This window comes from Oryzias latipes, chromosome 1 (assembly GCF_053564925.1).
Source record: "Oryzias latipes strain Hd-rR chromosome 1, Olatipes_Hd-rR_3.1".
Lineage (NCBI taxonomy): Eukaryota > Metazoa > Chordata > Actinopteri > Beloniformes > Adrianichthyidae > Oryzias > Oryzias latipes.
The window spans coordinates 22,964,256-22,990,387 of NC_136237.1; the positions used below are offsets into that span (position 1 = coordinate 22,964,256).

The 26,132-nt window shown below is 37.6% G+C and overlaps 1 protein-coding gene across 2 annotated transcripts in view; it reads left to right on the plus strand.

The window, feature by feature from the left end:
• The window catches only part of LOC144994319 (uncharacterized), a 79,720-nt gene extending 54,041 nt beyond the window's left edge, over positions 1–25,679 (plus strand). The window contains exons 4-13 of one of the 2 annotated variants that reach the window (XM_078951800.1): positions 6,484–6,578; positions 8,688–8,873; positions 8,988–9,152; positions 10,842–10,880; positions 10,972–11,051; positions 11,185–11,281; positions 11,636–11,713; positions 14,541–14,777; positions 15,994–16,090; positions 25,061–25,679. In XM_078951800.1, coding sequence (XP_078807926.1) covers positions 6,484–6,578; positions 8,688–8,873; positions 8,988–9,152; positions 10,842–10,880; positions 10,972–11,051; positions 11,185–11,281; positions 11,636–11,713; positions 14,541–14,777; positions 15,994–16,046 — 1,030 coding nt within the window. In that variant the 3' untranslated portion in view covers positions 16,047–16,090; positions 25,061–25,679. Of the gene's footprint in view, positions 1–6,483; positions 6,579–7,836; positions 8,018–8,687; positions 8,874–8,987; positions 9,153–10,841; positions 10,881–10,971; positions 11,052–11,184; positions 11,282–11,635; positions 11,714–14,540; positions 14,778–15,993; positions 16,091–25,060 lie in introns of those variants that run through there. The other variant, XM_078951801.1, reaches the window with a different exon arrangement.
• Positions 25,680–26,132: the final 453 nt, after the last annotated feature.

Below are 26,132 nucleotides of genomic sequence, written 5' to 3' on the forward strand. Positions count from 1 at the left end.
TTATATGCATATTTCATTTGCTCCTTAATTAGCTGGTATAATCTTAAAAGTAACTGAAAATGGCATACACAAGAGATAAAGTTCAAAAAAAATGTCAGACTATCAAATGAGATTTTGTCTGTGCAAATGAACATAGAAACAACATCAGCTGGACTTTAGAAATGCATTTAAATTGAATAAAATTAGTTTCCATTGGGGGTTGCACTGTGGGGTAGTGGTTAGCGCTCTTGCCACACAACAAGAAGACTCTGGTTCAAATCCTTGCTGTGACTTTTCTGAGTTAATTTTGCATGTTCTCATGCATGCGTGGGTTTTCTCCGGGCACCTCGACTGCCTCCCACAGTCCAAAAATTTGCTTCGTAGGTTAATTGTTATGTTCTAAAGTGTTAATATGTGTGTCCAGGGTGTACCCTGCCTTTACCCAGCAGTAGCCGGAACAGCCCTGCAACCCCAAAAGGGATTCTGCTGGATCTGAAAATGGATAGTTTTAATGGGACAAAATCAGCAATTAAGAAGCATGTATTGCTTTTTGACTGATTGCACAGTTATTTAAAAGGTTGATACCTGCTCATTGGAGAAACTCTGAGCATCCGATTGTGTGACCACAGGCATATCTAATGAAGGTTTGACAGGTTGTGCTCTGAAATATCCAAGAGTCCTTCAATTAATTGAGAAGGAGAAATGGCTTCAGAAGTGTTATCAGAGAAACAGCTGCTACCACTCTGACATTTTTTCAAAGCCCAGGAAAGACAGTTGCTTTGCATGAGAGTATTGATTGATCGACTTCATTGATGAATCAATTTATAGTCCTATGATCCAACTAGATTGATTTGTCTGAGACAAGTTATAAGTCGAATTGACCTATATATTATAAAATTGTTTAAAAAAATAAATCAATTAATTAATATTGGAAAATACTGTTTGGATTGAGACACGGTAGGTGTATTTTACGATCACGTAAAAACGACCAAGTCATCACAGCGGAGAACACATGATGGCGGCAAAAAATGATCATGCCATCATTCCAGTCCAACGTGTGAAAACACGGAATTTAGCAAAGATATGTGACCATACAGTGTCCTACACTTTTCTAATAATGTTCCCTTTGGATTATTCTCATGTGGAAAAACAACAGTGGGGTGAACTTTATGAATCTAAAATGTGAATGAATTTGCCATTAATTCTAGTAAGTAGTAAGTACTTACTGTCACAAGTCAGAGCTCTGTCTCCCCCTCTTGTTACCAACGGGAACTATCGAGTTCTAACCACAACATCTCCTAGCAACCCTAGCGCATGCCTTCTGGATGACGCACACCTGCCTCCAATTCACTCGATCAATCACAGTTGCTCAAACACTGTGAGTAACAATACTTTGCTCAGTGCAAAGTATTATTTGTGTCACTCTACTTCATTACCAAGCATTGTATCTGGATCTGATCATCTGTTTCCTGACCCTGTTTCAGTACCCAGTTATTTATTTCTGAGTCACACTGGTTGAAATTTTAGCTAAAGATTTTCTGGATTGATTTTAGTTCAATGAATCAGATCGTTCAAAATAAACCAACGTCGAGTATGAATTGTGTCGCCAACCACAACTTATTATATGTATCAAATCCTTGTTAAAACGAAACGTTACTCTCCTAGTTTACAAGCATACATACAGAATAGGTATAAGTATGTTTAAAATTACTCTTTACCTCAACTGGGACATTATCATGTCTTTTAACCCAGGATAGCTCTTTTACTTCCTATTTGAGGTTTGTTTAAAAATAGAAGCATCTAAAGCCATGTCAGTTCCCCATGTAACTGTGAGTTGGCTTGTTACCCAAACAAGTCAAGCCACATTCAATCTGTTAGAATTGTTTATCCTTCCAATTTTTTCCATGTTGGGAAAGGCTGGGGTTCAGTGACATCAAAGGCACCCAAGATGGCACCAACAGTCAGGCCAAATCTAATTTGCAAACAAAATCTCCCTCCAGAAATCACTGTTCTGGTTTACATGACATTTAAGAAACGGGTAACTCAAGTAAGCTGATTGTAGCCTGGTTGCATTTGCAAATCTTAACATGCCCAGCTTGTATGCTAAGCTTTTGTTGGTTTTATGCTTTGAGTCTTACCTTGTGCCCTGTATCTGCTGGTCTGGTGTTTTTCCATTACTTACCTTGTAGCTGTGAGGTTGTGGACCTTTAGGTTCTTAAAAAAAAGTCTGTATTTTTATAAAAATAGCCATGCTAACTTGCCATTTTTACATTGTAAAGAAGTGACTGACTGACCAAATGACAGCCTTCTATGCTTTATAACAATATTGCTTTTATGATATTGAATTTTCCTTAGCACTTAAATTAATCTTCACAGCTTCACATGTTAAGTTAATAAAGTCTTTATGTTTTGCTTCTCCATCAAACAAGCTACCAATGTCAGTGCTGTGAGCTGCTTTCATTCATCAAGCAAACAGACATCAGCTGAATGATAAATCCACCCAGAAGTGTGTGGGTGGCATGGGCTGTGTTCTCTGGGTGGTCATATTTGGGAAATGAAAAGTCCAATAAAGGTGTATAATTTGGAGAGACTTTTCATTCAGCCAGTTCCAGATGCACACAATGCTTGGAGGAAAGCAGTTCTTGTAACACTTGATGGATATTTTACAGGCATTGGCTTTATATTTTCTTTCGCAAGTAAGTATTAAAAAAAGGCAATAAAATTCCCTTTAAAACCATTTACAAGAAGAGAATTAAGTCTTTTAAAAAAAAATTTTTTTTAAAAGATAAGCTCTGGGTTGCTTGAGCCCAGAAGGCAGTTGAGCTTGCTCCAGATGAAATCTGTCTTACCTACACTTTCCTGTTGAAAATACATTAAAGATTTTCTTAGGGCTGTTGTCGCTGGATGTAAGCAGCTAACGGATCAGAGACATTTAGAATAAGATGACTGACAGAGGGCAGCAGGGAAGAAAGGAGAGAGCCAATGAGCGTTCTGTCTTCTTGACCTCTCGGCACAAGAAGTCCTCTAAGTTCAAACTCCAGTGATTACAAGCTGAGCTGGTATTAAAAGTGCAGTTTCTGCCCCATTCCCACCCCCTCCCCCTCGGCTCGCTCCCCTCATTCACAGCAGGCTCGTGTGAGCTGTGTGTGCAAACGTGATCATGTCTACAACTTCAGCATGAGCGTTTTCTGCATTAACCTCTGTGTGTATGTTTGTGCATGTGAGGGAGGGTCTGCATGTGTGAGGGTTTAGTAGAGTAGGTGGGCAGGGTCATGGGCTTCTTAGTGGGGTTCTGGAGCCAGTGGGCCTTCTTCATTGTTCAGGCTTGAGGAGCCAAAGGGGGAAACGAGTATTGACGCCGAAGGTATTGCCTACTTACAACAGGGGGTTAACAATAAATGTGTATGGGTGTGTGTGTGGAAGTATGGAATCTTGTTACCGGGGGCCACAAAAGGTGGGAAAGGGAGAGTTATCATGGATGATTTGGAACAAAACAGAGGAAATTGATTAAAGAAAAGGGAAGACTGGAAAGTTAGAAGGAATCTTTGTTTTCCCTTCAATTTGAGCTGCACACACTGGAATAATGGTATGAAAGCTCTCCCTTTGTCCTTGTGCTGCTGAGGTGATGTTGGCAGCCATTTTACCCTCCAAAACCTTACCATTTATTTTTGTTTGTTTACACAGGTCTATTAGCCATTATTACATTGTAAAAAATGTAGCTTGAAAAGAGGAAAAGAAAACTATTCTTAATTTTATAAGAAGATACCAAAATCTAAAAATAAGGAGTTACACATAAGCATCCAAAAGGGGAAAAATTAGCTTAAAAAGCTAACTGTTAGATCGAATTAATCAAAAACCAAATGTTATATAGCCCAAGACGTTTTGTTTTTTTTTGCTACTTCTTACCAAACAGTTTGTATTTTTTGAGTTTTTGTAATTCATTTGCATTACAGTGACAAAAAATTAGTGTACTAAGTGAAAAAATCACTTATTTTGGAACAAATTGAGAAGACAATCTTGGTACAAGTTGGCCCATCTTAATAAATCCTCATATCATGGTCTTCAAAACAACTGTGTTCAATGGTAAAAACTGTCTGAGTGATTTAATGTGGCATCTCCATGTTATGAAGTAGTTTTTTTTCATAAAATGCTTTTAGATGTCTTATTAACATTTCTTGAAACCAAGCAATTTGAATTGTTTTTTATCTTAAATCAAGTTTTTCTATTGTCGTGAGTTTGGAGCAAAAGGAATTTGAGTCATTTTAATAAAAATTTCCTTGTTTTCATATCCCAGCCCTTAGACAAATAATTCTTAAACGTTGAGTTTGAAAAAAGCTTGGAAAGATGTAGAACAAAGATAAATTAAGACCTGGTAAAAATATTTAGATTCTATAGAACATCTAAAGTCATCTTTGCAAGTATCAAAATATTTGCAGTGCACCTTAAGGCAGTGGTCTTCAACCTTTTTCAGGCCGCTGATCGGTTTAATGGCAGACATTATTTTCTTAGCTGGGGAGGGAATAAACGGAATAGAAGATGAATAGATTTTTTTTTTTGCAGATACGAGGATTTGGTGAAGAAAAGTTGTTCATTTGTAGAAGTTGTTTCTGATTTGTCCCTAGGTGTGAGTGTGAGTGTGAGAGTGAATGGATGTGTGATTGAGGATATTCTACCCTGCAACAGACTGGCGACCAGTCCAGGGTATCCCTTGCCTACGCCCAAGTGGCCGGGATAGGCTCCGGCAACCCAGTGACCCCGAAAGGGAATAAACGGTTAAGAATATGAATGAATGAATGAATGAATGTTTCTGATTTGTAAAAATGTAAAAAAGCAACATCACAGTTTTTTTCTCTCCATGGAATGCATTATAACATTCAGAACTCAACACAAACTCAGATCATCTTTTAGAGCAAAATATTTTTCACATCTTGTTTTTATATTCAGTTTAGTTTTATTTATGTAGCCCAATATTACAACACGGTAGTCTCAATGGGCTTCACTAACTGTTCATAAAATCAGTTATAAAAAACAATAGCTGATTGCTAAATTAAACTATTCAAAAATTAAACTAAACTGGGTATCCCTGCCCTTAGACCACATGTGTCAAACTCAGGCCCGCGGGCCAAATTTGGCCTGTGAATAAAAGTCTTATTTTTTGCACACTTTAATTTGTATTTTGTTGTGGTTGCAGTGTTTTGTGTTGTTTTGCCTCAGGTTTGTTCAAAAAGGAAACGGCTAAAATGTATGTGGTACAACTACTAAATCTGATCTACAGGCTGATTTTTTGTTTAATACATCTAAATTACTGTAATTTTTGGACTATAAATCACACTGGAGTATATGTTGCAGCAGACAAAAATGCATAAGAAGAAAATAAAAATAAAAACATATAAATTACACTTTTGGGGAAAAGTGCAACGCTTTTAAACAAATATGCCAAACCCGGCATAATGCTGCATTCAGAGTGAATGTGTTTCACGAGTCAAATATGCAACTGCTGCCTCTTTTTTGATATGCGTTTGAAGACTTCTGCAGAATGATCTGTAAACACATCGTCATGTCTGGGTTCATGAGATCATTGAGTCTTCTTTTTCAAGGCAATCTTTACCATTTACTGCAGGAGCTGCACCTGAATGAGGGGCGCTTTCAGTGGTACTTCCATATCTATTTGACCCAGTTTGATGACATGCTGTACCGCATTAGTCCGAGGAAGTAAAAAAATAAAACCAAGGACTGTAATGTCTCGATGCAAATAAGAAAAATATCATAAAGTCAGGAGGGAGTTCAGATTCTCTTCCTTGTTTGTTTTGGACGGCGCTTCTTCTTCTGGTTGCTGTCAGTAGCAAATATTGATACACACACCTACAGTGCCCTCTAGGGTTTTTTGGTGGCAAAATAAATAAGCCTTTTTTTTAAGCAACATTTAAGTCGCTCCTAAGAATAAGGCGAACCTCTGGCCAAACTACGCAAAAAGCTGCGACTTTAATAGCTAAATATCCATCAGTTTTCCAACAGATGCCTGCTTCTTTTTATATCTGCTTACCGTCAATCTTTAGCTAAAATAAAAACCAAAAATTGAAAACAGATCTTTACTACCTTTTTTAGCCACTTATTTGTGTCTCCTCCCATCTCTTAACTTTGTAAATGAATGTATACAGTAAAGTTTTGCCAGGCGTAAGGAGAAGTAACTCTATGAAGGTGGTGGATGCGGTTTATGTGTGTGTGTGTGTAAAAAAAAAAGGGGGGGGGGTGTAAAGAATTAGAAAACAGGTTGTCAGTGTGGCTGAACAGCAAAATAGTATTTTCTCCCCCTGGCTCAGCCTCCACAGATGTTTCATTCAGACCCAATGGCAGGGCCACTCTAAAAAGTGCTCCAGTCTGACACAATTCAGCCCTTTTGTGCGCTGAAGGAGAGAAGCTCAACCCACTGTTTACAGCTCATCCATTCCCCCCTTCACACACCCCCCTTGTCCAACCCCCCCTCCCCTCCCCTCTTCATGTTAGCAGGCGGAACAATTGGGGAGGGCCTTGCCCAAAGCTGGGGCGGTGTGGCAGGTCAACAGAATGGGCTGTGAATCCTGTGCCTCTGAATCCTCCGGGTGGGTGGTCCAACTCTCACACACACACAGAAACACACTCTCTCCTCTTTCCTTTCCACTCCTCTCCTGCCTGATGCTCTGCAATGCAGAGATAGGTGGCCCGGACATGCGTCTTTCTTCAGGATTAGCGGACTCCCAGTCCCCCCCAAAACTGTGAGCGGGTCCTGAGCAAACCCAGTCAGGCCAGACGACAGGAGGGGCCTGCAGTGGCCCACGTGGAGCCTGCCAGTGACTGGGTGGCAGTTAACACTAATCCTGCTACTGATTACCATTGGCATGAGGACGTAAACAGCAATAAATAAAGCTACAAGACTGAGCGCATATTTCTCTCACAGGCGTTCTACTCTCACAGGAAAAGTCATAGTGACAAACTTTATCGGTGACAAGCAAGAATTTTTTAAACATAAAAAATCAAAAGTACATTTTGAAAAACTTCTGCTTCTCATTAGAAAAAAATAATACTGTTGTCTTGTCAGCTTGAAAGCAATGTCCTGGTCTAAAATAGCATCAAATAAAGACAGAAAATGCCTTTTTAATTAGTTACACCAAAACAAGACTCCTGACAAATCCATATTTAAGGAAATGACGTATAAATAACTCATCACATTGAAGGTGCCATCTTTCATGGCATCAATGAATACTTCCGTCTACTAAAAGGTGCTGTCCCCTTGCAATACTGGCATTCATCCTGATCACCTTTAAGTCAGTGCAAAACACCTGGAATGTCAGATATTTTCATAGCACACATCCAGAAAAGATAGATTCTTGTCTGAGAATTTTGTCCTTAGTCACAGTGACATCTAGTGAGCATCAGCAGAACTAATAGTAACATCATTTTGATGTTATTTTGAGCAGGCCCAGTTTCTTAAGAAGAAAATACATTACTGTTTAATTTAGTCTTATCTGTCCTTCAGTGGACATTTTCTAAAATACTCAACTAGCCAAACAAAGAAGAGGATCAATCCTTTTTTCTCAAAGAGGTGAATGAAGATTTTTTGTGACACAGCAGCGTTTTTTCAGCAACATTAAGACTCTTATTTGTTTTTTAATTTATTCATTTGTTCCTTTCATGAAAATTTTTGATTTTGAAATATGTTTACATGTTTGTTGTACATTAGTGAACATTCTCACAGCACTCTCTAGATAGAAGAATGTGCAAAGCGTTGAACTAGCAGTTTCCTATATCTCTAAACATTTGAGTAATCGAGTCACCTCTGGCATCCTGCTGTGGTTGGTTGCACTGATCCTCTTCTCTTTTCTTCTTGATTAGCAACAAGGGCAGCCAGTGCTATTTACTTAATATCACTGAGGAGGATAAGCACCTCATGACAGCAGCAGTGTCAGTTTCTTATAGGGAAAAATATTTATGTTCATTTTTTTTCCAATTACTACTACTAGCAAAACAATTACAATGCCACAACTTTCTTCATCCTTTCTTGGTAAGATTCCTTTCAAAGTTTTTCTGGTTTTAAGGAGGTAAATATGATCAAAGAAATTTGTTTTCCTTATAACCGAAGAGTAAAAAAGGAAATTGTGTAAGAAGTTTCTTTAGAAGTAATTTTGATTCCTATTTTTGAGCATAAATCTATAAATTTGTGTTTAATTTGACATTCATTTTAACAGAAATTCCGCCCAACTGGCTCAGTATAATTTTAATTGAACCTATTGTTTTGTAATTTAAATGCATAAATGTAAAAATAGAAACATATTAAATTGGGGTTTTGTTTTTTATAACCCCTTCATGCTGTATGTCTCTGATTTGTAAGGTGCCATTAAATCTATTAATTTAGGATCACCTTGAACGGAAAATCCATTGAGGAATTTTTTAAAAAATTTGTTTGTAAAATAAAATCCGTCATGGATGGGTTAAGGTAGTATTTCATTTGCTTTGGGGGATTTGTCTTTTGTGCTGCATTTTTTAAAAACTTTTTATATTTTTGGAATTAGCATTATTTGTACATATCAGTGTCAGAAATCTAAAAAAAGACAATGACAAAGCCAGAAAAAGGTTATTGAGTTCAGACGTTATTTAGAAACTTCAAGCTTGTATTGTATCCCTCTTAAAATGAATTATTGTGCTAAATTGGAACTTTATTTTTCCTTATGTAGTGCTGATAGTGGTCTGTGCCATAACGGGTCAGGAGGTCACCATCAAGGCTACAAGCGACAATGTTTTAGACTTTAGCTTTGCAGCATCCACCATCACAAGTGACACCACAGCTACCAGCGAGGACACAACTGCCCCAATGGCGACACAAAGCAACACCTACAGCAGCACGCCAACGAAGAGCGAAGGTGGGGGGGCCTTCCCTGATAACTGATCTTTGGCACAGTCATGTGTAGTTCCTCTTTATTTTCAACAGTTGCTATGCTTGCTGTGTTTTGATATATTGTCATTTCCTGATAAAGGTGGAGAAAGCACAACACAGGATAAAGTGTCTCAAACTGCAGGGTCCACAGAGTCAACCACCATGTCTCCTCTTTCTCCTCCTCATTCTTCTACGTCTCCTACTCCTCCTTCTGGGCCTGTTGAAAGCAAAAAACCTACAACTGGTGCAAACAATAATGACAAGAGTAAGCCAGGGTTTAATATACATTTTCAAATACTGACTTTCATTCTTTTTTCCCTACTATAGTAAAAGTAAATAAATCAGATCCTCGGTTCACCTTTTTGCACTTTTGTTTCAACGCTCACTGACAGCACAGTTAGCTGATGAAATGCTTCCTGTTTCATTTCATTTTGCAGGAACAGGCGAAAGGTTTTGAAAGTACATGAAGCAATGTTTGTTCAGTTTGCACATCAGCTCATTTTTACCAATTTGTGAAAGATTCAGAAAAACATCGGAAATTCTATAGCATCAAAACTCTTATGGATCAAAGGTTACAATGAAAACAAATACATTATTTTTAAAAAGACGGGGATGACAGTATTCTGGCAATGTGTCACCTTACTAAGATTAAGATGAGATGGGACGATCATTGATAAAATTCATTATTAGGTCCTGTTTTTTTCTATGTTCTGTATGTTTAGGGTAAAAGAAACCTATTCTGTTGATTTTAAAATGTAATGAACACACATTTTGAGTTTAAATAGCAAATTAGAGTCAATTTTCTTTGTCGTAAAAAAGAAAAAATTGTTATGAACAGTATATGGTACATTACTTGACATTGAATTTAACCTGATCATAAATCAAAAGATATTTCAACAAGGAATTTTGGCATTGTTATTTTGTCAATATTAATTTTGAGTTTTAATTATCATTATGTAATTAGAGTTTGGTTCCAGCCTCTGTGGCTGTGATAATAACAATACTGTAGAAGAAATGTCTATTTTGCTAAAAGGTTTTCTGATTTTTAACAGTGTAACTACTCATAATCATTAATAGAGATTTTTCCAGTAATGCATTCAACACACTTAGGTCACATTAGATTCATTAAATACAATGAATATTACTTAAACTCTTTAATATTATTACTCAGGGAAATCAGGGTTCAATCCCCAGGGGGCATAATGAGCTTTATCCAGTGTGGGTCCCTCGGCAAGACCCTTTGCACAACTGCCTAACTATGAAGCCACAAGGGGCCCAATCACCTGTGAGAATCAGTGAAAGCTAATTCGCTGTGGTGACCACTGAAGGGATCTGCCGAAAGGTGAAAATCAACAAGCAAAGTAAAGTAGAGTAACTGGGAAGAGGCACTTAAAAAAAACTTTAAAAAATCCCACCCATATTGAGTTTTTCATTTTATATTTTTGCAGAGTTGTCATAATCCAGTTTTATCAGATCTAGTGTATTGTTACCTATAAAACCCATATATGTAATGAGCTGAAAAGAATTTCATTTGTGTTCTGGTCCTTGAAAAAAATGAGCACTGTTGTCAAATCTAACTTCACGTTGAAGATGCTTAAAAAGCTTTAGTGTCTTAACTTTCTGATCAACTAATAATTCCAAAAATGGTCTTAAAGTCTAACAATTGAACAGAAATTTGGCACGGCTGCCAAGAACACTCACTGTAGCATCAATAAATGGACAAAACCATTGCAAAAATACAAAAACCATAGGTTTTGTGTCATTATCAGGGTAAAATTTAGTGCAATGACCTAATAATTTGTTGTTTTGAAATCCTAAGTTTAAACTAGGTTTTTTTTAGGTTTATTTATTTTTAGGAATAGTTTTTTTAAATAACTGTATGATTTGTTAACAAAAAATCTTTGTTTGCATTTGTTATTACATATTTTAAAGTAACTGCTCATGTTTATTGCAGTTACTGTTTCACCTACTGCTGCAGCAGGAGAAAAGACAGGTGAGTTGTTCCCCTGCAGATACAAGGAGCTATAAAAGTTTATACAAGGTCGGCATATCTGCACGTGTTGGAACTTGTTTTGTGTCTACAGGCATCATCATCCTAATCGTCCTCATCATTGTAGTTTTTGCGTTTGGAGCTGCTTGTTTCTTTGCACGAGGGAGAGGGAGGGTATGTTTTTTTTTAAATCCTTTGACTTTTATTCATGATGTTTCAAGCAACTTCAAGATGAGATTGATACGAACAGCAGTTGTAGTTTTAATAGGTTAGACTGTTTCAGTCTGTCCACGTTTTCTTCCTCCAGCACCACTCCATTGATCTGACCTCCAGACCTGATGAAGTTAACGTCCCTCTCAGCGCTGTAGAAGCTGAGTCACCGCCTGATACAGAACCTGAAAAGGGTCAGTCACTCTTCCCCTCTCTCTTCCCTCTGTAAAAGAAAATATATATTTAAAACTTGAAATGTAATAGATAATTAAAAATAAGAAAAAACAAAACAAAAAATATACACCCTGGCTACCCGAAGATACATAACCCCTTATTGTAATAGTAAAACACAAATGGCCTTCAGCTCTCATCAGTTTGCTCAGTTGTTGGACAGGACAAGTAAAAAAAAAAAAAAAAGAAAAAGAAAAGGGTCAGTCTGAAGCTTCCTTCCAAACTAATCATACAAGGGTCTTTGTTTACTCTCCTTTTCGTCTGAAGTTTTGTTGGTTTACAAAAACTGAAACTCTTGATCTATGAATTTTTTTAAGATATGCAAACCTTTCAAAGTTCAGAAAATCCTGCCAAAGAAGAAGAAATCAAACCTGAAGCACAAGAGGAGCAGAAAGGTAAAAGCATCTTTTTTAGTATGAAAAAGAAAGCAAGCAAAATGGTGTCTGGTGTGTTAGTTTGAAAATGAAGTCATCTAAAGATGTGTGCTAAGACTTCCACTTTCCAAAGATCAGTTAAACAGACTAAAAGGAAGTACCATTTGTGACAGCTTCCTGTGTATGATGTAAAACCTCACACTTAAAGACTGTTAAAGTAACATCTTAGCTGGATCGAAGTGTGAAATTTAGATTGACTTATAGCTTATAGCTTCACCCTGTGTGAGGCTGTAAAGAATATCTTATGAGATCTTTCCTGTCAAAGACATCTTGAATTTAGCATTCTATACATTAAGCGTCTTGCTTGCTTGCTGGATGTCTTATCAGCCCATAATGATGGTTTGGAGACCTCTGAAGGTTTCAGACTCTCCTCCACTGCCAGAAAATGAACAGGAAGAAGCGGGTGTAAGTGTAGGGTTTTTCTAAGGATTTCTTTACTGAAGGAGAAAATAAAAATAATTAAAAAACTCCCTTTGATACTACTGAACTAGTGAACTACAAAGACCTTATAATGACTAAAATCAGAAGTTAATTTGAAATCCTTTTTGGTTAAAAATTAAAACTTCTATTTTAAACCTATTTGAAATACCAAACTCCACCACATGATGGAAACGGAAGGCCAGTCATTTTGCTGTGGGGCAGCAGACACTCATTCTCAGTGGGCTTGTGCACCAACCATCAATTTGGCACACTGACCAAACATACAAACACAATATTTTACAGATGTTAAAGCTTATAGTTTGGGGATTTTTGTTGTGAAAAAAAGTTAAAAACTCAATATTGGATTATATGTATGTATTATCATATTTACTTGTGATTCTTGAAGTGTTTCTCTAAAGCTCAGAGCTTTTTAGATGGTGTGTGAAGTTTGAGAAGTTTCCTCAAATAAAATTTCACTGTAACCCTTGTGCTATCCTAGGCACTTTAACATTGGGAGAGGGTCATCTAGACAGTGCTCTGAACTTTTTTCTTTAATGATTTGTGATCTTCACTGGTGTCCATGGATTACATGAAATCCTCTTCACCTTTATACACCTTTGTCATGGTAGGGAGAACATGTCAATGGTCATTTTGACCCCATAGGATAGCACAAGGGTTAAACCACAAAGATATGCTCATTAAAATGGTGACCAAAAAACTCAGCAGTTCTATTTTGCAAAATTGCGCTTTTTAAAATGGGGATACAAATAAAGAAAACTTAGCTTAAAATGGCATTTATGAGTATTTCTTTATTAAAATCTTTGGTAATCAGAAGCAGACAAAAAAGGTGGTTGGAATAAGCTTGTAGCACTGACATAGTACAGTCAGTGGCCCACAACCTCACTGCTTTGCTCCATTCTGATGCATCCACTTGCAGATCCATGCACAGCTTTGTTTTCCTCGTCTGAGTTGCATCTGGCTTAAAACTATACACCTGGATAGCTCCAATATTGCTCAACACCTTTGTTGCAACGCTAATGTTAGGTTGAGAGTGTGAGGGGCTGTAAGCTAGTGAGAGAGCGTTAAAAAAGGGATGATGGGAAACCGTCCTGCCCACAACTCTTAGGTGAATTTCTAATGAACTACTAATGCTCTGCAGAAACTGTGTCCTAGAAATCGACACAGGTTTTTTGATTTGGACTAAAAACAGCATAAGTGGGACTTTAAGGGTATCTATAAACTAAAGTAAACTGTTTCAGATTCAATTTACTTATTGCAGTATGAGCTAAGCATTAGTGGTAATATTCTACAGCAAACCCTAAATGGCATAATGATTCAAATTGGTAGATTGGCTTACGTCCATTTGACTAAGAAAGTAGCTGCAATAGAACATTCATAAAATCCTCCACTCACAGCATCAATTACATAAAATCTAAGAAAGTAAGCAACAACAACAAAAAAAGAATACTAATAATAAAACATCATGCTGGAAGCTTCTGAGTTATACTTTACGTAGGTCCTGGTTTGAAAGTTTCTACCTTAAACTGCTAAATGGGTTTTTATTATCTTGACTCGGAAAAGGATTTTTTACAGCAGAGCCATAAAACTAATTACCGGCCACTGAAAAGCTTTGCACACCTTCACAGGTGTTTCAGTTGTTCCAGCTGACACTTCACATCGTCAGCTCAGGTTCCCACAGGTCTAAAAAGAGCTTTAAAAAAAGGGAAGAAAGAGGTGGGAGACAGCAAGCCTCTGACAAGAAAAATAAACCAGGTGAGAAGGGTAAAAGGTTAAAATAAAATTTAAAGTAAAACTTTAATTTTTTTTAAAATAGTTAAAATTAAATAATTGTAATGTGCAAACAGAAATATTATATATATTACACATTTACCTGTCTTGGTTGTTATTCACGGACACAAATAGATTCCGTGTAACCCAATGACAATGAAGATAGCACTGAGGCACTGGAAAAACATATCAACTAAAGCTCCACATCGTTGCTTTCTCACTGAACAAAACGTGGCCACATAATGACGGGCCTGTCATGCAGTCAAGGGGCCGACCTCATTTCCCAGAACCTCCGACAGCTGCATGACTGAAAATTGTTAGGAACTGGAAGATAATCAGATGCCTCATGACAAACATGGTGGTCTACTCAAATACACCCTCGAGACTACATCACAGTGCTGAAGCTGAATGCACAGCATGCTAATGTAAAGAGCTGATTTGCAGCATCACTCAGAATTGGAAATGCTTATTACAGTATCCCACAGTCAATTTATGGCATAGGCTAAACTGAAAAGTTAATTGTGAGTCATATTGCAAAGTAACATTATCTGTATTATTTTTATTGGTTTGTCTATTCCAGTGGAGGCTGATAAACCTAGTGTTGATCCCAGTGCTGAGTCTGCTGCTCCTGCTGCGAACAGCTCAGACGACAAACCCAAGGAGGATGTTGTTGAGAATAATAGTCCGGCACCTGTGGAGGCCAGCGCAGAGGAGAAAACTGATGACGAAGGCCTTGCCTCTAACAAAACGTCAGTGGAATCGCTGAAGGAGACAAATGAGAACAACAGCAACAATGTTGGCCTCTGCCACAGGGGAGGTCAGTGTTCCATTCCGTACAGTATGTCCACTTCGGAAAAAGACTTTTAGTTCTCCCACAATTCTAACTTCACACAAACCTTCTCTATCCGTTTTCCATTTTCACAAATATGTTTTGAGTTATCATCACCTCTGTATCTGTGTTGACCCAATAGTTATAGCCTCTTTGATGTGCTTATCTCTAAACATTTATAACCATCAGAACGTGTATTTAACATTTTCATCAGGAAACATGACATTTTTATGTAAACATTTATGCACATTCCATTGGATAGTATTTACCAGAGGCTTTGATCTGAAGGGATCCATGGAGTTTCTGCATGTGGGGTTATTTGTCCAAAAAGAACAAAAGATGGGCCTAAGATGTGAACTTTTGGCTTAATCCATTGATTTATGCCTCCTCCGTCACAACTGCCCTAAGGGACGAAAATATAGGTAAATCTGTACGGGTCACGCAGGAAATATCAAAGTTGTAGACCGCTCTATGAACTTGTAGTGCGGAAATGTTCATGAACGAGCATGCTGCAGACAACAGGTCATAGCAAACAAGGACTTACTAATGATTGGAGTGCTGCATTAAGGGCACTGCATGAGTGTGTGTAGCTTACATTATTCTTACAAATACTTCACAATATAATTACCACACACAATGATGCATTTATTTGCATGACATCCTTTAAAGAATGTCATTAAAATAAAGCTTTAAGAGAACTGCAAGGCACACCTGCACTCCCCTGATGATGCAGCCACTCCTGTCTACGACCCTCCTCTGGCTCGTAGGCGTCAACCCCCCTATGGGTGCATGTGACTACATTACAACCACATTTCTTCCTCTGTAACTGTACTATTAGGATTAAACAAGCTTTCAATAAAAGTTACAGTCTTACCTGTCTTTTAGAAGGCTTTTTTTCCTGGTACTGACACACAATTCTACCTTGTATGAGTAGCAAGGAGAAGTAAAGCTGTGGCGTAAACCCCTACTTGCAGAACAGACCTGTTGTGTTTGTGGAAACTACACAGCCAAGATGGAGTATTAAGCATAGCATAGCACCATAAATGCATCTAATGTTTATTCTCGCAAAAATGTCTTCAAAATACAGTTCAGTCTAGCCTCTAAGGTCGTTCTTTGCTCCCTCTTAACAAGTAAATAACTTGATTGTTTTGAGTCGACATACTCGCGTGTCCTCTGCAAACTTTTTAATGCTTTTTTTCTGCAGAAACCCCCAAAAGCCTCATTCTCTTGGATGTTTGTCTCGACTCTCCTGTTTGAGGTGTTGCCGCAACCTTGCAACTGTCCTGTTCCTGGGAAACTCGGTAAGATTACAGCCAACAGATGCTCTGGTACAGCTGCTTAGCCAGTTCAGATGTTAATAAAAAGGGCAATCCCCACCATGAGCTGTAAGTTTACAGGCCGCATTTAATCGCTAGGCGTGCAACGTTACAGCTTCCTCATATTAAAAATAGAAAAGTCACAACCATTAACTCTAGATTTACAAGATGTACACGCCTCTAAATAATCAGACACCCAGTGATTTATAAATAAGTCAGTGAATGCTTCACCCAAAAATGGTTCTTCAGGGAAGGTATTAGAAGAATGCAACATTTCAATTGCTGACACACTTAAAAAAGCTTTTATCTACGTTTATAAGGTTTTTGAAAACTAATTTTTCACCTAAATCAGACATAAAAAGACCACAGATCAAAAAGTCATTATACCAACTCTTCTTCTGTATTACTGATTATTGTTTGGGCTCAAAGTAATTTGTTGCCGTGTTTTTTTGTTTTTTTTTAACCCGAGGTGCTCTACGTAGCACTGATGGATGGGATCCTTCTCACACGAGTAGTAACAGAGCCCTCTCAGGCTAATCATCATGTGCTTCAGGATGGGGACCCACACCTGCACCTCCCCTCATCCTTTCCTCTTATCAGTTTAGACACAATCAGGACTGCACCCTGAGGCAGAAGAATTCACACTGCCCCTAACAGCCGATGAAGCTCCCATCTGGAAAGCCCAGTGCTCAAGAGATCCTTGTTGGTTACTACAACTGTCTCTCCACGGTGTTTCAGCCAAAGAAGTTTAAATATAAGTATTTGTTTAAAAGTCCCACTCCGATCATATTTACCGTATTTTCCGGACTATAAGTCGCACCAGCCCAAAAATGCATTATAAAGTAGAAAAAAACACAGATAAGTCGCACTGGACTATAAGTCGCATTTTAACTTTCACAACCTCATATGACACAATCATAGCAGACTGTTTATCTAATAATTTCACAGTAATTTTTTCTCAAACTTATTTATTTATTCCTTTCATGAAGCATCATTGGCTAACTAATACTCTGTTTTCATCCTGTATTTGTAGAAACAGTTTTCACTTTTATTGCATTTCTGAATCTATAAAATCATTGGAAAATAGAATATTATGTTGTTAGCCTTCAAGATCTTACTGTAAAAAAAAGTTTGCTGATTCTCTGAGTCACTTAACATACTCTTAACACTTAACATACCTCATACATCAAATTGACCCAGAAACATCATCTCTGTTCCTCACAAATGAACATAACAGGAGGGTTAACAATGTATTTATTTCAATTTATTTCTAATATAAGTCGCTGCGGAGTATAAGTCGCACCCCTTGCCAAACTATGAAAAAAAGGGCGACTTATAGTCCGGAAAATACGGTAGATCTTTTGTAAAATTATTCACAGTGGTCTTATTAATTATCCCATAATAATAACTATCCCATTGTTAAATCTTACAACTCAAAGGTGAATTACTAATGAACTCCTGCCGCTCTTGAAACTATTTCTTAGAAAACACACTTTTGATTTTGCAGCCAGGACTGTTGGTGTGGAGTAGCCTGTCCCCACATCCCATCATCTTCATCTATCTTTACCCATTCTACAAGTAGCTTACAGCCCCCTCACGACCCCAACCTAAAATTTCCAGTGCAACAAATATGGTGGGCAAATATTGAAGCTATTTCGCTGTACAGTTTTGGGCCAGATGCCAGGTAAGACGAGGAAAATGAAGACGCGCATGGATTTATTTGTCTGCAAGTGGATGTATCAGAATGAAGTGGAGAACGGAAGTGTTTGACCCGCCCAGCTTATTGTCACAAATACAATCCTTTTTCCAACTGCATTTTATTGTCTCCTCCTGAATCACAGAAATCAGAAATTATATCTTAAACTGATTTTTCTTTATATATGTCCTCCATCATGAGAAAAATGCCACTAGAACATATTAAAAATATGATTTTCATTGGATTGGGTCTTTGAGGCCGTTAAAAGTGCAGAGGATTTTAGTGTCAGGAGTTTGTGATCATGGTGAAAGTACCACAAAAATGCTCTTAGTCATGTAGGTATCGTGAATGTCTGTACTGTTAAAGGACTGAGGGACTGGTTGGCCAATATCTTTGTTATTGTGACTACTTTAATACCAGCAGAGGGCCTTTTTAAAACACTAAATAACTTGTTTTTGGGCAGTGAATAACGGAATTTGGAAACAAATAAAGAATTTGAAGTAAAGAAAGTGGACTTCTCAGCCTTTTCCAGCTGGTTTTGGAAGCAATGAGAAAGTTGGAGTTGAAAGGCTGCAGCAGGAGATAATAGATTTGTACAGGCAGGTCATAAACTGTGCCAGCATAATTAGACTGTGGCGCTCTCTTTGTTATTTTCCTGTTACTGCACAGCTTTCATGTCTAATGGTTAAGGTTGAAGGAAACTGCCTGTATCACGTGAGATGAGAAATTTACAGCAGGAAAGAGCTAGAGGGACAAACTAAAATTCTGCTGCGTGAGTCAGGAATGCTTGGAGTTTGTTCAAACCCATCTTCCTCTGTTGAGAGAGGCTATTCATGGGTAAAACTCATGGAGCAAGTTCAGAAGTCAAAGGTGAGAAACAAAAAAAAATACAGACTGGTTTGTGGCCCAATACAAAGTCTAAAGGGGCACTTAAGAGAGCTACATTACATCCTCTATTTTCTGATTTTAATCTGGTATAAAGTCACTACTTTGCAACCTTAGATTTCTGAGAGGAGGTTGATCGTGGCACATGCTCCGAAACCAAGATCTTTATCTCAGTAATAACAGTGAAGAGAAGCTTCCTGCTTGTGTGGTTTGATGTTGTTCAAACCAGCGTGTTGGACATTTCACCTGTGCCGCTTTGCAGAAGGGAGGGACTGTCAGGAAACGCAGACCAGCTCTCTCTAAGCAGCACCACCACAAAACAGCTGGTGGGAACCCCTCCCCCTATGTTCACTTCACATTAGCCCTTGTGTTATCTTATAGGGTCCAGATGACCCCACCTGTGTTATCCCTACCATGACAAAGGTGGAGAGGATTTCATGTAATCCATGGACACCAGTGAAGATCTCAAATCATTGAAGAGAAAAAGTTCAGCGTACTGTCTTGTGGGGTCTAGATGACCCCACTCCCAATGTTAAAGTGCCTTGGATAGCACAAGGGATACTTAAGTTGTGAAGACAGAGGTTGAAGATTTCCTTAATGAACTTACTTAGGGTAAAAATAAACATCCTTTACCAAAAAAAAGTGAAACGTTTACGACATTTAATCGAGGTTCTACTAAAAAAGATGCAACCCTAAAAATAGGAAAAGGACACTAATCTTAAGAAAATCACTAAAAAGTAGTAACATTTTCACATAACAAGACATCTCATAATAAAATATCAACATTTAGAGACAAAGAGTTCCACACACATGTTCAAAAAGGGAAAAATAAACTATGAAAGCTAACTGTTAAGAGTTTATTGGAATTAAATGTTATACAGCCGAATAAGTGTTTTTTTTTGTGCTAGTTCTAAGCAAATGGTTTGCATTTTTTGAGTTTTTACATGCCTAATTGTAATTTATTTTGATTACAGTGACAAAAAACTAGCGTTCATTCGTAATCAAAATTTTGGCTTAAAAAATAATGACTATGGATGGCAGTCTAACCTGTTAACATTAAGCATCTCCAAAATAACATTCATAAAATTGAGGCAAAAATTGCAGTGCAGTTTAATTATTTTTTGTCTTAAATCTAGTTTTTCTACTGTCAAGAGTTTGGAGCAAAAGTATTTTGACTGATTTTAATTATGGCGTCCTTATTCCTGGATCCTCGCTCTTACTGAAACAAAAAATGATTGACTTGTGCTGATTTTGAAAGTTCGGAAAAGTTCAGAAGCACAGATCAATTAAACTTCAACTCTAGTTAAATATTTTGAGTGTCCAAAAAAAGGTTTAAAACTTTTGCAAGTATCAAATAGTTTGCAGTGTTCTTAGAAAGCCTACAAAGAGAAGAGTTGCCATCATCATATCTTTTCTTCATGTTAAAACGACACAACAGCACACATACCTGTAGTAAGAACATACATACATGTTTCATGCTCTTTTTATTCTACAGTTTATTAGGTATCCCAAAAAATTCACAGGCACCCACAGTCCAGCCCCCAAACTTTATAAACTTAAGTTTGCGGTCAAAAATTCTCCAGGTTATTGCAGATTCTGGAAAATGATAGGAAAAATGCTTTTATTGCTCCATGTTATCACTTAAAGTCAGTAATTAGACCATAGTAAATCGTTACAGATCGAGCCAATGAGGGGGGCCAGAATTTACATCTGAGTTCTATAAACAAACCATAAAAAAACCATTGACAATGGCTGAATAAAAGCTAGCAGAGACTTTAGGATTTACCTTTTGGATTCACCCTGAAAGCCTTTGGGATAAAGAAAGCTTCCGGCAGTTCAACTCCTGCCCCCAGTGGCAGAGGTCAGTTTGAACAGTGTAAGTTATGGTATTTACAAGGCACTGTCAGGATCCCACTGATTTACAAAGGTTAAGGAGAGTTATCCTGTTTATTTTGAGGCTTTCAGATTTTCAGATAACATCACTAAAATCCAGCAACAAAAAAGTCTGTGTTTTCTAGGAGGAGGTTCACATCCTTGTAGTACTAAAATACATTTTTACAAGTTTGATTTTGTCATCTTAGACATTTACAAAAACAAACTAGACTAAATTACATAAGCTTCCTAAATGGCGTGCATTGTCTCTTTTGCATAAATAAAAAAAAGGGTTAAATGTCAGCACTTTATCTAAGCCTGAACTTTAGTCATGTCCAGCCTTTACACCCTGTCTGCAAAGGTTTAGGATTTAAACATCCCAAGGTTTAAAGGTCAGAAAGTTCTAATTAAAGGGTTCACTGAGACTGCAGAGGAATAATGTGGCCTCATTGTCAGTGTCATCTGTTTCACATTCTTTCCCTGTTACTGAGCAAGTCACTGCAAATCTAGATGTGCAGCATTTGTTGTATTGCCCAAACTCAGATTCATTTTCAAAAGTGACCGCTGCACAGGGCAAGAAGCTGAAACAAAAATCATAATCTTGTTTGGCATCAAATAATTACCAGTTTATTTTGAAAACTGCAATCCAAATTTGCTCTGCAGCTTAAAAATAAACATTAAATGTTGGAAGGATAGTTAAGGAACTCCAACATCTCCCTCTTGACACTGCCAACAATGTTTTTATTTTGGGAGTTGTGACGTGCACGGGTCTTTGCTATTTTCCAGAGACATTTCACAGTGGTGCATTTCCTGGATTCCTGCTTTCTTGTTTGTCAAGTTGACCTGCAAAACATTTACAGGACAAATATAGTATAGTGTGCTGATTGGTGCTAAATGAAGCAGGATGATGCTGAAATAGGAAAAGCAGTTTGAAGTGAACCGGCGTATTCGTTTTTCTGCAGGTTCAAAGCTGTAGTGTCTAGCCCCCCGACCACAGTTTGCCTGATTAGTGTTTCCTTGCAATATTGCGGTTCTTCTTTGACAGTCAACGTCTGATTTTTTTGTCAGTGTAATTTTGCAGTTTTTTTTTTTACATAGGGGTACTGTCTTGATTGGCTGTTGAACTTGTCAGTTAATCTCCTCTGTGCTGTGTCGTCTGTCCAGCATGCGTTCAGTTTACCAGAGTTGCATAAATCTTCAATCGCAAGCAGATGTTTGTTTTCATTCAATAAAACTGGGCTTACTTATCTAAGAAGGTTTGAACGTTGGGAGTTTAAAAAGAGAGAAACATATAGTATAAAAGGGTTCCTGTCTGATTGAGAAAAGAAAGGTTTTACAGCCTTTTTTTTTACAACTTTAAAACATCTGTAGTACTGCTTCGCAAATTTCCCCTGTTGCTGGTTATTATTACAACATAAGCCCACGATAAACAATGGAACGCTGTACTGATTTTGTTTCTGCTGGTGGCAGAGTCTGGACAGTCAAAAAAGTTAATGACCATTTAAAACTAAAAAACGTATTAGGACATTTTTTAGATTTCAGTTAGCTTATGGATTTTGTATATATTGTATGCACATAAAAAATTCTAATGTAAACCTCTGAGTTTCTACAATGGCCGCTGTTTGTTATAAAGTGGTCCTTTTTTAACACATTATTGAATGAGGCTCTGCCTCTTTTTTGCCTTCATGCCAGCAACAAAACAGGCTGTAGAAAAACCAGTTAGGTTCTAGGGCAAAGAGTACAAAGGAGTCATGGCTTAGCACCTAGTCCTTTGAAAGTGGCAAATGGTAAATGGCGTATATAGCGCTTTGCCTGACCTACCTTGCTTTAAGTCCCAAAGGGCTTAAGAGTCACAATTCCCTTTTACCCACACACACATTCACACACTAATGGAGGCTACACTGCAGAACACTGGCGCTAAATAACCACCAGGAGCAATGTGGGGTTCAGTGTCTTGCCCAAGGACACTTTAACACATGGGCAGACAAGGTGGGAACGTGACCTGCAATCCTCTGATCAAAAGTCAATTACTTTACCACAACACCATGGCCGTCCACAGACACTGCATTTTTATAAATGCTTTTTTATTTTTATTTTAGGTTCTTAGTTAATGTTATGGTGTGTTATCAGAGCTTAAGTGATCAGAAGGGGACCAATAAAAACACAGACCAGTGTTTTTTGCTTAATTTGGACATTTACTAGAGAGCTATTAATGTTAAACATGAATAAAAATGTCAATAGTTTAGAGTACAAATAGCAAAAAAAAACTTTTATAGTCAAATAATGTTATCAGGCAACAGCTCTTGGTTAATTTTTGTGGGAATGAGCTTACAGTCTATCAATGAACCTTTTTTTGTATTAAAAAAAAGAGATAAATACAGATGTGAACGCTGCTTCAAAACTTACTTTGAACATTTGGCAAGACTGATCCGGAGTCCTAATGACAGATAGACATTCACCTACCTCCTGCTCCACATTCCTCAGGTAGTGTCAAATTGTCAAATTCACACTGGCTTAATGACGTCCCTGTCTGTCATCGTTCACTCACTGCTGAATGTGAACACGTGGATTCCAGGTGACGCTGACAGACAATGTTAAGGCTTCTCCTTCTTAATATATGGCTGAATCCAAAGTCTTTCCCTAGCCCTTCGGATTCTCCCTATCCCTCCAATTGTAGAGGTATTTAATCACATCACTTGGTTATTAAAAATAACCAAATTTCAATAAGTTCCTGTGTCTCATCGTCATGGTTGCTACCTTCCTTCTCTGTTTACAACCCATAATACAGTGGCCATTTCGGTCCAGTTGCTCCGAGCTTGGAGCCTAATCCGACTGAAGAAACTCATAGAAAACCGGAGCTCAGTCTGATTGGAAACAAACGGACAACCTTGAAAGATGGGTCCAAGAGTGGTTCCTGGTTCAGGACCAGGGTCCACTTGGGTGTATTTAGACTAAAAACTTGTTCCGGATTATTGGGGGAAACAAACTCTGTCTCACTTTAATCAAACTAAATGTGTCCAGTCTGAATACATCCTATTTGAAACCACATTTTTCGAAAGTGTAATCAAACCTTTTTTTTGTTTTCTTAATAAAACAGCAAATGCTTTCTGGGTAACCCCGTTCTGACATTTAAAAAACAAAATCAAAGTGCTTGCCTCCCTTCACTGGGGTTGATTGGAGGCGGTCCAACCAGGTCCTATTTTTCTGAGATCAGGTGAAGGTAAGGACAGCTGGAAAAACCTACATCCAGCAAGCCTCCCGGCCAGAAAAAAACAATAAATACGTAAAACATTGATGTCCTCAAAACTTTGATTAAATGTAAATGTTGAACAGATATTTAGTGCTCCCTTTGTATTTCTCTCTTCCCTTTTCAATCTACCAGCCAAATCCCAGAAAATTCACCTCTAAATTAAGTGTAAAAGTGTTGTTGTTTGTGTCTATTTTCATTTTCTGTTGTTTTTCAAAAAAGGGTTTTTATTCTGTGTTTCCTCTTGAAAAATCCAAATGAAATACAGTTTTAAATCTCTCTGATTTCAGTGGGGGGTTGTGTTTCAAAATGATCTCTGGCTTCTTGGCTGAACATATTTTCTTTGATGTTTCTGTTATGGTGTTTTACGGTCTGAGATTATCCCTGGATGTGCTTCATTAGATCTATAAAATCCTCTAAAGAATGTCAATCTTTTAGCACTCAGATTTCAGGACAGTGGTCAATCGGCCTACAGAGTTTTTTTTCTACTCTTGTGGCTCAACTTAATGTACTGAAATGATTGTGGGGTCCGATCCAGAACCTGAGCCTACGAAGTCTTGCCTAAATCTAACAATCCTGTTTAATTATATGATCTTGATTGATAAACTGTTTAAATTTAAAACTGCGGAGGGACAGGGCAACATTTTCAACTGAAATACACAAGGTGTGCTTCCTGCATGATCTTAAAAGCTGGGATTTGGTTAACCCTTGTGCTATCTTAGATGACCCCACCCTTACATTGACGTGTTCTCCCTACCATGACAAAGGTGGAAAGATTTCATGTAATCCATGGACACCAGTGAGGTTCACAAATCATTGAAGAAAAAAGGTTCAGAGCACTGTCTAGTGGGTCTAGATGACCCAACTCCCAACGTTAAACTGCCTAGGATAGCACAAGGGTTAAGACAAAACTTGGATAAATCTAAAGACATGCTGTACCCAAAACTGCTTTCCCTTCACCTAAGGCACTGCAATATTTTGTGTGGACACTTTAGTGTAAATCACATCAATATCTGGGTAGTGGGTGTATGTCAGTTATCCATTCCTACAATTAGATGTTTCCCTGTGAAGGTCAGAGGTCAATACAAAGGCTACACAAGCTTGGCTCAAAACAGAAACTTTAAAGAGAGATTATGTGCCATGTATGATTTTTATTAACAACTGGATGGTTTTCACTCACTTTTCTGTTTATCCTTAACTTATTTTTTGTTTGTGTGTGTGTGTGTGTGTGTGTGTGTGTGGGTGTGTGTTTTAGAATGAAGACGAACCTGAAATTTCCCCGTAACAAAAAGGATTCGAAAATTTCACATCACATGGAAAACCGAGGTCCCCTTTTGGGCTGCAGCATCCTTCTACTACAACCATTGTCAGCAAGTTCATATGTTGTGCTTTCTTCTGCAAATTTTTATTTAATGTTTACTCCTATGGTGGCCAATAGATTTTGACTTTAACAAATGGAAAAAGAAAAATGCACAGTGGTTGCAAGAAAAGCCAACACCGCAAAAAAGAAAATGTATCTTGTTTGCTTGATGACATTGCCATTTTTTAAGCTACTCTACTTGAAAATGCTTCCTGCTATTCAATTCTTCATTAATGTTTTCAGGGCTTTTTTATGCGGTATCATTTTTTTTTCAAATTGCATTGAAATTATTGGAAAAAACAATGATCCAGCATTTCATCAAAACTGAGCATACCTGTAACAAACAGGTTTAAATATAATTCATTTTTTCGGTCAGACATTCAACAAGTATGTGCATGTTAATATCGGACTTTATCCTTGTCTTTTCTGTTATTTGTTATAATTTATCTTCTCTGTATTTATTTTTGTAGCTTTTATCCAACTAAGCAAAAATAAAGTTTCAACTTTCGATTAACATTTTTTTCTCAATGTTTTTTTTTAAACAAATGCTTTATTAAAAAATATTATAGCTTCATTTAGAAATCATGTCTTGTTCCACCTACTTTGTTGTAGCTCAGGGATCTTTGCCTCATAACTTTAAGGATTTTTCTTTTACAATATAGATACCTCTGAATATGAAGTGGTGTAGAGACCTCACACCTTCATTTCCAGTTGTTGTTCCACTATGAAAACAACTTAAAGAGGTTTAAAAAGTTATCCAAAGAGGCCTAATTCTGTGTCTTTGGGTGCCAACCATTGCCCTCTCAAAGTGACCATTCAACTCTTGACATAAATAAAAGGTGACAGGTGTAAAAGATGCTTTTGCGTTTGTATTTTCTATGTAGAGGTAGTAAAAAAATATAAGGGGGACAGGGTTTCACGACAAAAGCCTCTTCTCCTCGCTGATTGGATGATTGTCCATCATTTC